At 46.7% G+C, this 11455-nt stretch overlaps 1 protein-coding gene across 1 annotated transcript in view; it reads left to right on the top strand.

Moving 5' to 3' along the window:
- Positions 1–10007, top strand: part of IGF2BP1 (insulin like growth factor 2 mRNA binding protein 1) — a 60530-nt gene extending 50523 nt beyond the window's left edge. Inside the window, exons 13-15 of the mRNA XM_023204389.2 lie at positions 226–357; positions 597–710; positions 3250–10007. Coding sequence (XP_023060157.1) covers positions 226–357; positions 597–710; positions 3250–3342 — 339 coding nt within the window. The 3' untranslated portion in view covers positions 3343–10007. The remainder of the gene's footprint in view (positions 1–225; positions 358–596; positions 711–3249) is intronic.
- Positions 10008–11455: the final 1448 nt, after the last annotated feature.

The following is an 11455-nucleotide window of genomic DNA, read 5'->3' as shown; positions in this document are numbered from 1 at the left end:
AACTCATAATCTCCACCCAGGGTCTCCAGTATGATAGCTAAGCAGAAGGAGTGTTTACAAGCTGCCCACCTGAGCCTTGCCCTTCACCTGCCTTAGATGGTTAGCCCACCCAGGATGGGGAGGGCCTGTGGGCCAGAAAATATGGGCTGGAGCTTCCTTTTTCCCACTTTTCCCTTTTGTCACAGATATGTGAGCCACTGATTAACAATTACCTCCTCTTCTCAGGCTCAGGGAAGAATCTACGGCAAACTCAAGGAGGAGAACTTCTTTGGTCCCAAGGAGGAAGTAAAGCTGGAGACCCACATACGTGTGCCAGCATCAGCAGCTGGCCGGGTCATTGGCAAAGGTGGCAAAACGGTGAGCTGTGAGGGCCAGGTTGAAAGCCCTGGACCATGGTCTCCAATCTCAACAGCTCTCTCTGGCCTCCTGTACTGCTCAACCTCAGGACTCCTGATTTGCTCATTTACTTGATTCTACTCCCCAAGCTCAGGTCCTGACTCTTCCAGTTTCTCCCCACTAGTTAACCCTGGTTCCTTCCTCCAACCCCACCCATGCTTTCTTGATGGCACCCTGAGCTCCTCTCTGGCCACCCCCAGGTGAACGAGTTGCAGAATTTGACGGCAGCTGAGGTGGTAGTACCAAGAGACCAGACCCCTGATGAGAATGACCAGGTCATCGTGAAAATCATCGGACATTTCTATGCCAGTCAGGTACATATGGTGCTCCCCCATTGCGGGAGGGCTGCAGGAGCCCAGGGAGCAGAGAAGCAGAGACTCCAGAGGTTGACCTGCATGACCTTGACAAGTCCTGGGGCCTCTGCCACATCTGCCTGCCTCTGGGCTAGGTTATTGCCCTCTTTCAGGTGCAGAAGTGGGATGTGTAGATGACATATTCCCTCTTATTATTCTCTAGGGAAAGTGATTTGACAAGTTTAATGTATATGTATTGCATAGATATATATGTTCTACATTAGTCCCTCCCTAACCCCTTTCTACACTGGTTATGAAAGAAGATTGGTTTTGTTCATGGAATAATGATAACAGTACTAATACCCTGGATTGATTACGTTTTTGAAATGCAGTCCCTCTGCCTTTCTCAGAATGGCTGTTCTCTCCCTGGTTTCTGCTCTTCACCCTCCCATTCCTTTCCCAGAACTCATCATCGCTGTTCAGCACTTGGACAGGCTCCAGAGTCTGAAAGGGAAGGCCAATATCAGGTTCAAATTTTGCTGAACCTCAGCAAGGCAAGCAAACAGGTGGTTGACAGCTAATGGTGTTTTCCTAAAGTCTTAAATCCATCAGTGTTAGAACTGGAAAGGAACTTTGGAGACTGTTGATCACAGTTCCTATAGTTCATAGAGAATATCCAGATCTTAGCAGGCTTGTGGTCTGCTGGGGCTGCTAGAGCAATTGGGGCAAACTGGCTCTTGGTTTTTTGGCTTCCAGTGCCATATAGTATAGCATCAAGTACGGAGGTTTTGGAGCCAGGGAGCTTTGACCTCAAACTTCACATACATAGCCTTTCTGCTATGTGACCTTGGATAAGTAACTTTCTCTGGTAACCCTTTGAGAGAAGTATTTATAAGAGGCTTTAGTTACATCTCAACAATATGTATATAAAATAACAAATAACAAAGGAAGTATTAATAAGAGCCATAAAATAATAATAATATCTAAGATTTATGGGTGCCTTTGGATATACCCAGCACTGTTTTTTGTGGTTTATGTATATTAACTCATTTAATTCCCACAACAATTTCATTTTATAAATGAAGCTTAAGAGGGTAAATGTGAATCTTTAATTCAGCTTTTTTTTTTTAAGAGAGTAAATATCCAAAGATGCACAAAGCCAGGATATATTAATATTAAACACGGAAGCAATTTTAGCTGATCAGAAGGAGAATTAAATGAAAAGCTATGTAAAACATCAAGCCATGGTTGATGGAGTTGGACCTCTTATTGACTCCACATTATTTTCCCAACCTAGATCAACTTCCTCTTTTTCTTTTTCTTTTTTTTTTTTTTTGCGACAGGGTCTCACTCTGCCACCCAGGCTGGAGGGCAGTGTTGTGACCACAGCTCACTGCAGCCTCTACCTCCCAGGCTCAAGTGATCTTCCCACCTCAGGCCCCCCAAGTAGCTGGGACTACAGGTAGATACCACAACACTCAGCTAATTTTTGTATTTTTTTTGTAGTAATGAGGTTTTACTGTGTGGCCCAGGCTAGTCTCAAACACTTGGGCTCAAGTGATCTCACTGCCTCAGCCTCCCAAAGAGCTGGGATTACACGTGCGCATCACCACGCTTGGCTAATTTTTGTATTTTTAGTAAAGATTGGGTTTCACCATGTTGGCCAGGCTGTTGTCGAACTCCTGACCTCAGGTGATTCACCCACCTCAGCCTCCCAAAGTGCTAGGATTACAGGCGTGAGCCACCGCTCCTGGCCATATCTGGACATTTTATTCCTTTTCCTGGGGTATTAAAATGAAGCATGGATTTCTGATGATGTCTCCTAAGTTATAACCCTCTATAACAGGGGTCCGCAAACTCCGGGCCACGAACTGGTACTGGGCTGCACAGCAGGAGGTGAGCGGCAGACTAGCGGGCATTACCTCCTGAGCCCTGCTTCCTGTCAGATCAGGGCGGCATTAGATTCTCATAGGAGGGTGAACCCTGTTGTGAAGTGCTCCAGGGATGTGTAGTACATGTGAAGGATCTAGGTTGCACACTCCTTATGAGAATCTAATGCATGCTGATTTGAGGCTTCATCCTGAAACCACTTCCACACCCCCACCTCCATCCGTGGAAGAAAAATTGTCTTCCATGAAACCAGTTCCTGGTGCCAGAACAGTTGGGAGTTGGGGACCACTGCTGTACAATGCGTAATATATTTCTGCCTAGAAACTCTAGGCATTCTGTTTTGGGTTTGGTAATGTGTATCAACTTTGTCAAATTTTAAATTCTGATGAATGGATTGATACTACTGTTTCTCCTTCCTTCATGTCCCCCAACCCCATCTCCCAGTTAAACCCACCACGTTTGCTCTATTTTCCAGGGGATGCTCAGGCTCCACTGGAAGCAAAGAAATGTAAGGTCACCCCACCCCTCATTCTTCCTCTTTATCTTTCCTCTGAGTCCCGTGTGACCTGTTCTGTTTATTGCCTGTGTCTGGACCTGATGACCTCTCTTCCGTGGAAGGCTGTCTCCTTGGAGGTCCTCACACCCACCCTCTTGCCTGTTCTTGCTGCAGATGGCTCAGCGGAAGATCCGAGACATCCTGGCCCAGGTTAAGCAGCAGCATCAGAAGGGACAGAGTAACCAGGCCCAGGCACGGAGGAAGTGACCAGCCCCTCCCTGTCCCTTCGAGTCCAGGACAGCAATGGGCAGAAATCGAGAGTGTGCTCTCCCCGGCAGGCCTGAGAATGAGTGGGAATCTGGGACACCTGGGCTGGGCTGTAGATCAGGTTTGCCCACTTGATTGAGAAAGATGTTCCAGTGAGGAACCCTGATCTCTTAGCCCCAAACACCCACCCAATTGGCCCAACATTCTCTGCCCCTCAGGGTGTCAGAAATTCTAGCGCAAGGCACTTTTAAACGTGGATTGTTTGTAGAAGATCTCCAGGCCCCACCAAGAGGGTGGATCACACCTCAGTGGGAAGAAAAATAAAATTTCCTTCAGGTTTTAAAAACATGCAGAGGGGTGTTTTAATCAGCCTTAAAGGATGGTTCATTTCTTGACCTTAACATTTTTCTAATTTTCTTCCCCCTACTTGGGTAATTGATTAAAATACCTCCATTTGCTGCCTCTTTCTATATTTACACTAATTGTTTTATCTTTATTGGTACCAGAAAAAAATGCAAACGAATGCATTGCTTTGCTTACAATATTGACTCAAGGGAAAAGAACTGTCAGTATCTGTAGATTAATTCCAATCACTCCCTAACCAATAGGTACAATAGGGAATGAAGAAGAGGGGAAAATGGGGAGAAAGATGGTTAAAATACATAATAATCCACGTTTAAAAGAAGTGCCCTTGTGGCTGATCTGTTCCAGATCACCATCTTCAAATTGGCACAACTGAAATTTCCCCACTGTGTTGGGGCTTCCCCACCACATTCACGTCCCTCTCCCGTGTAGGCTTCACATTATGTCCAGGTGCACATAGGTGGTATTGAATGCTCAGCAGGGTAGGGGCTGACCACTGTCCCTGATTCCCATCGTTCTCAGGCGGATTTTATATTTTTTTAAAGTCTATTTTAATGATTGGATATGAGCACTGGGAAGGGGACGCTAACTCCCCTTGATAAAGTCTCAGTTCCATGGAGGACTTGAGTGGCCCCAAAGGCTGCCACGGTGCCCTCACCCCAGCCCATGTGCTCCCATAAGGGCTGGTTCTTAGAGGCAGGGGTTGTGGGGCACTCCCAGCCACGGCACTGTTTCCTTGGTGGTGGGACTTGGAACCCAACCCTGAGCTCCCGATAAAGCTAAAGTCCATCATCTGGCAAATTGAGTAAATTGGAGAGTACTTGCTTCTGTTTGTATCTGAGAAATTTTTAACTGACGGCTTCTGTCTCTATGAATCATTATCAGCATGATGAAAGGTGTGTCTAAAAAACAATTCAGAATACCAGCAGCATTGTACAGCAAGGGGTAAATATAATTTATTGATTTACCAGGCTTAATAAGATCCTATGGAGTGTTTAGCCCTTGTGGGGGACAGAAGCCATCAGTTAAATGAGGCTAGGCCTCCCCTCCTAATATACTGATTGACAATGCATATTAGCCAGGTAATGCACTTTAGCTACCCTGGACAATGCTATCAAGTGTGCTGGGAAGGGAGGAAGGCCTCTCTACATATGGAAAAGCCCATGCGTGGAGTTCCCCTCCTTTCAACATTGCAACAACAGTAACAACAAGACAACCGCAACATGTGGGCGTAGTCAGGCAATGCTGTGTGCGAAGTAAACTACCTCAAGGTATGAAGTTACCTCAGCAATTATTTTCCTTTTTGTTCCCCCCAACCCCATTAAAAAAAATTTTTTTTTTTGATTTTTGTTTTTTTGCGGCTTGCTGATATTTTATATAAAAAAGAAAAAACAAAAGAGAAGCTGATAGTCTTGAATATTTTATTTTTTTAATGAAAAGAAAAAACAAAGTTATGTTTCATAATTTCTTACATGAGCCAGTAATCCTTTAGGAACTCTCTATGGAGAACAGGCCTGATGGGAAAGGCTTTGGGGGCTGCCCCCTTAGGAGGAGGCTAGTGCTAAGAGGAAAGGCCTGGGTTTGAAAGAGCCCAGAGGGGCAGAGCCCAGAGCCTTGTTTGGCCCTGATCCCTGACTTCTTGAGCCCCAGCTGCTGGCCACTGCTGGAATATCCTACCTGATAGGATTAAAAGGCCTAGCAGAGCTGGGGGCTCTCAGTGGTTAAACAGTGCCCAACAACCAACCACCTGGGCCTTGGTCTCTTCTCTTTCCTCCTTTGGTTAAACAGCATCTCAGCAAGCTTTTCCCACCAGTGGTGCTGTTGAGATATTTTAAAATATTGCCTCCGTTTTATCGAGGAGAGAAAATAATAACTAAAAAATATACCCTTTTAAAAAAATCTATATTTCTCCGTCTAAAAATATGGGAGCCGAGATTCCGTTCATGGAAGAAAGACAAGGCCACCCTCTCGCCCTCAGAGAGGTCCACCTGGTTTGTCATTGCAGTGCTTTTCATTTTTTTTTGTTGTTGTTACTGTTTCATTTCAATTCCGTCTTGCTGTTCTTCTTAATCTATATCCATAGATCCAGGGGGCAAACAGATACTAGTTAACTGCCCCTGCCTCTGTCTCCCTGTCTTCTTTAGATCGGTCTGATTGATTTTAAAAGTGGACCCAAACTTAGGGAATTCTTGATTTAGGGTGGCTCATGGCAAGGAGGGGCAGGGAATATGGGGACGTGACTGGGACAGGTTCCTGCCTTATCACTTTCTCCCTAGGACATTCCCTTGTAGCCCCCGGAACTGGCCCAAATTGAAGAGAAGCAGGAAAGCATTTAGGGATCACATCAGGCCAGTAGAATTAAGCCTCTCCACCTGTCCCAACCATAAAAAGGATCTCCCAGCTCTCCATCTCTGGCTCTGTATGCTTTGTCCCAAAACAAAGCAGATAACATTCAGACGTCGGCCATTTAATAATTTAAAGCGAATTTCCAGCAGCAAGCATGCTTTGATATCTGGTTCAGACTATCATCAGGAAGAAAAAAAAAAAAGATCCCACAGTACCTGAAATTTGATTGTTGCAGTGTTCAGTTTCCTTGGGGGCCTGCTCCCTTCACACCTTGAGCCGAAGTCCTTTTCCGTTGGCTGATTCAGCTCCCAGAAGAGACCAGGAAGTGTGTGGCAAGGGACTGGAAAACTTCACTTGCTTGGATTAGGCAAGGCTCCACTCATTGTTGATATTTGCCCAGCAGGAAAATCGTGGAAGTTACACCACCAGAAAGCAAAAGGAGCATGGTTTGGTGGTTAAGGTTTAGTGGGATGAAGGACCTGTCTTGGTGGGCCGGGCCCTCCTGTGCCCCATAGGCTAGGTCTTAGGGCAACTCCTTGCCCTCCTGCTCAGTACCTCCATTTCCGCATCCTTGGTGAGATAACAAGCTATCGCGAAAAGCACTTGGGAGATTTGGATGATTTGAGAAGAGTGACTTAAAAAAAAAATGCTTCTGTGCTCTAAGATATATATGTGTGTGTGTGTGCTACATATATATTTTTAAGAAAGGACCATCTCTTTAGGATATATTTTTAAATTCTTTGAAACACATAACCAAAATGGTTTGATTCACTGACTGACTTTGAAGCTGCATCTGCCAGTTACACCCCAAATGGCTTTAATCCCCTCTCGGGTCTGGTTGCCTTTTGCAGTTTGGGTTGTGGACTCAGCTCCTGTGAGGGGTCTGGTTAGGAGAGAGCCATTTTTAAGGACAGGGAGTTTTATAGCCCTTTTCTACTCTTTCCTCCCCTCCTCCCAGTCCTTATCAATCTTTTTTCCTTTTTCCTGACCCCCTCCTTCTGGAGGCGGTTGGGAACTATTCTTGTTTATGCCTCACTGTTGACAGAAAAGACCCCATTTAAAACTCAGAGAACACTGGAGGGGGATCCTCTAGTTGGTTCTGTGTCCATTTTCCTCTGTGCCAAAGACAGACAGACAGAGGCTGAGAGGCTGTTCCTGAATCAAAGCAATAGCCAGCTTTGGACACATACCTGGCTGTCTGAGGAGGAAGGCCTCCTGGAAACTGGGAGCTAAGGGTAAGGCCCTTCCCTTCAGAGGCTCCTGGGGGACTAGGGTGTGGTGTTTGTCAAGCCAAGGGGTAGGGAGCCGAGAAATTGGTCTGTCAGCTTCTGGTTGCACTTTGGGGAAGGAGAGGAAGTTTGGGGCTCCAGGTAGCTCCCTGTTGTGGGACTGCTCTCGGTCCCCTGCCCCTACTGCAGAGATAGCACCGCCAAGTTCCCTTCAGGCCTGGCAGACGGGCAGTGAGGAGGGACCTCAGTTAGCTCTCAAGGGTGCCTTCCCCTCCTCCCACCCCAGACACACCCTCTGCCAAACTGGGAACCAGCAGTGCTAGTAACTACCTCACAGAGCCCCAGAGGGCCTGCTTGAGCCTTCTTGCTCCACAGGAGAAGCTGGTGCCTCTAGGCAACCCCTTCCTCCCACCTCTCATCAGGGGTGGGGAGTTTTCTTTCCCCTGAAGTGTTTATGGGGAGATCCTAGTGGCTTTGCCATTCAAACCACTCGACTGTTTGCCTGTTTCTTGAAAACCAGTAGAAGGAAAACAGCACAGCCTGTCACAGTAATTGCAGGAAGATTGAAGAAAAATCCTCATCAATGCCAGGGGACATAAAAGCCATTTCCCTTCCAAATACTCGATAATTTAGATGCAGAACATTTCTCTTAGAGTAACACCAGCTGAAAACTTCAGTTTCTTACCTTTGGATACATAAGGCTTCTCTATCGGGGTACGGGACAAGGAGAAGTCCTCATGTCTGAAGGGGGATTTAGGGGCTAGAGCCCCAACCCTGACCCTTGGCCCTGTGCACCGCTTTGGGGCACAGTCTGATGGCGCCTTTGCTGGTGCCTTAGTATGGTTGACTCCGGACGGACAAAAGAAAAAAATTTTTTTCTTGAATGAAATAGCAGGAAGCTCTTCGGGAGCATGTGTTTTGACTAACCGCAGGTGATGGATGCTACGAGTATAAATGGATTAACTACCTCAATCCTTACAGTAAGATTGGAACTAAGGGCAGGGACTCGTGCATAAGGGTATGAATCCCAGCCAGGACAAGTGAGTTGAGGCTTGTGCCACAAAAGGTTTGTCCTTGGGGAACAGGCAGGCCTGCCAGGATCCCCCCCCCCCATATCGATTGGGCTGGGAGGGCTGGCTGTGAGGTCCCCACTTTCTGCCTTCCTTGCCCATGTGTCACCCCTTTGGCCTCCAGCTTGTCTCTGTCTCACTTTCTATAGCTTTGTTGGACCAGATGGTGAGGAAGGGAATGGCCTCCTCCCTTCTAGAGGGGAGTGGCTGGAGTGAGACCTGGGGCTTGGCCTGGAACCCACCACACAGCCCCAAAGTCAGGAAGCCTGGGGAAGCCAGAGCTGAGACCTCTTCAACAGGGTTTCTTTGAGATCCTACACCTCCATTGGGCCCTTTCTCAGTCGTCAAGGGGGGCCCAGTTGGCTCTAGAAGGAGAAGAGGTGGAGCAGGATCCTTTGCCCTGGTTGAGTCTGAGGGCCCGGTCCTTGGACTCATTCAGGCCGTCTTTGTAGTTGGGGGAGTTCCACTGGGCGATCCCAGCCTCTCCCCACCCTCTAATGGACCTCCTCATAGAAGCCCCATTTCACTTTTGTTTTATCTACCTCTTAGCAAAACAATAGATAAATTAGGTAGTGGCAACTCCACTTGCTTAGGTTAGGGGGGGAAAAAGATTTCTTTTTCCAAAGGAAAAAAATATTACCTTGAGAATACTTTCCAAAAAATAAAATAAAAAAAATAACCAAAAAAAAAAAAAATTTTTTTTTTTTAAAGAGGGAGACATTTTCCAGTGACCACTGGATTGTTTTAATTTCCCAAGCTTTTTTTTCCCCCATAAATAAGTTTCACTCTGGCGATTTTCTTCACTTGTGTAAGATAACGTGCTAGCTAATCTAACAGGTAACAGCTTTCACTGTCTGCCCCTGGCTTGTCTCACCCCATCCCCCACCCTATTCCTGCCAATGAGTCCTTCCTGTGCTTCTCTCCCTTCTCCCCTCCTAGCCAGCTGACTTCAGTCACCCCCGCCCCTCCCCCCTGCCAACAAGCCCCCCAGGAATAAAGGCTTTGTTTTGGGGATGCTTAAATCTTGACTGCACGTCCCCGCTGTGGGGGCTGGGGAGCCACTTGTAACATTTCTGTGCAGATTTTATGTTAGCCACTGCTATGTAAAAGCACGTTCAAAATGAATTTCAGCAGATTGTGTGTTACCATAATGAATAAACGTCCTCTACCACATTTGGAGTCTCCCTTTTCTCCAGAATCTTGATCCTGGTCCCCAAAACCAGAATGAATCAAAAGAGCTTCCTCCCCTGAGGCAAAGTGGATTTGTAAGCAGTTCTGAAACATCACTTACTCAGAAGAGGGAAAGATGTATTTTGATGAGTGCAAATCGGGAAGGGCTGGAGGCCTACTGCTTGGGACTGGTTTTTAAAAAATATGAGTGCTACCTTATTCTGTAATTGCAGCAACTTTGAAAATTGTATTTTACTGGAAATCTGCCGGCCATCACCACCCGATTTTGATTGTACCCTTCCTCCCATCCTTTAATCTGTTCATTGCTTTGGGGGAGGTGGGGCAGCTGGCTCACACGTTGGAGTTTGTTCTTTGATGGATGAATGAACACTCCAGTTTTCTTTCCCGTGAAGGTTGTTTCAGCCACAAACCACTTCATTTTGCTGTTTCAATTTCAAAATAAAAGGAAACTTATATTGAAAGACAAGTATGTCTGTGTCTCAGGGTTTTTGGGTCTGGGAGCTGAGATGCTCAACCTCAGCCTGGGAGCCCTGGTTCCCAGGGACCTGAGTCATCCAAATGCAAAGTAGGCATTTTTCTTCAACGTACAGAAGAGTGGTTTTTAAATGGCGCCCTGCTCTTAATTAGCTTTGCATGTTGGGAGGGGGGCAGGTCAGGTGTTTGGAATGAGGGTTCCAGCATTAAAGAAGATGTTGGGACATCACTGCAGAGAAGTAGCTGTCCAAGAAGTGATGAGGGTGTGTCACTCTTCCTAACACCCTAAGAAAAAAAAACACGTAAGTGACCTATGTTTCTGGGTTTCCTGTTAAGGGAAAGGTCTATTCTGACCTTACCCTCCATTTTTTTTTCCCAATTTGGGTTTTTCTTTGTTTTTGAGGATATTGCTCTGTCGCCCAGGCTGGAGTGCAGTGGTGCGATTTTGGCTCACTGCAACCTCCACCTCCCGGGTTCAAGTGATTCTCCTGCCTCAGCCTCCCAGGTAGCTGAGATTACAGGCATGTATCACCAGGCTGGGCTAATTTTTTTTTTTTTTTGAGACAGAGTCTCGCTCTGTAACCCAGGCTGTGAAGTGCAGTGGCGTGATCTTGGCTCACTGCAGCCTTCTCCCGGGTTCACGAGATTCTCCTGCCTCAGTCTCCCGAGTATCTGGGACTACAGGCGCCTGCCATCACCTGGCTAAGTTTTGTATTTTTAGTAGAGATGGGGTTTTGCCATATTGGCCAGGCTGGTCTTGAATTCCTGACCTTGTGATCTGCCTGCGTTGGCCTCCCAAAGTGCTAGGATTATAGGCATGAGCCACTGCACCCAGCCACCTGGCTAATTTTTTTTTTTTTTTTCGGAATGAGGTCTTGCCATGTTGGCCAGGCTCGTCTCAAAACTCCAAGCCTCAAGTGATCCACCTGCCTTGGCTTCCCAAAGTACTGGGATTACAGGTGTGAGCCACCACGCCTGGTTTAAATTTTTTTTTTTTTTTTTTTTTGAGACGGAGTCTCGCTCTGTCGCCCAGGCTGGAGTGCAGTGGCCGGATCTCAGCTCACTGCAAGCTCCGCCTCCTGGGTTCACGCCATTCTCCTGCCTCAGCCTCCCGAGTAGCTGGGACTACAGGCGCCCGCTAACACGCCCGGCTAATTTTTTGTATTTTAGTAGAGACGGGGTTTCACCGTGTTAGCCAGGATGGTCTCGATCTCCTGACCTTGTGATCCGCCCGTCTCGGCCTCCCAAAGTGCTGGGATTACAGGCTTGAGCCACCGCGCCCGGCCTGGTTTAAATATTTTAATAACATGATTAAGATACTCTAATTCAAATAATCAGTCCAAATATACTTCATGCTGACTACTGAACTGATCCATTAGGATCAAGAACAAAACCCCAAAGATACTGCATAACTACATTTTAAAGTTTATGGGCAGGACA

Source organism: Piliocolobus tephrosceles, chromosome 16 (genome assembly GCF_002776525.5).
Source record: "Piliocolobus tephrosceles isolate RC106 chromosome 16, ASM277652v3, whole genome shotgun sequence".
In the NCBI taxonomy this organism is placed as follows: Eukaryota; Metazoa; Chordata; class Mammalia; order Primates; family Cercopithecidae; genus Piliocolobus; species Piliocolobus tephrosceles.
Note: the sequence above shows the minus strand (reverse complement) of the source record. Positions and strands in the feature narration are given on the sequence as shown.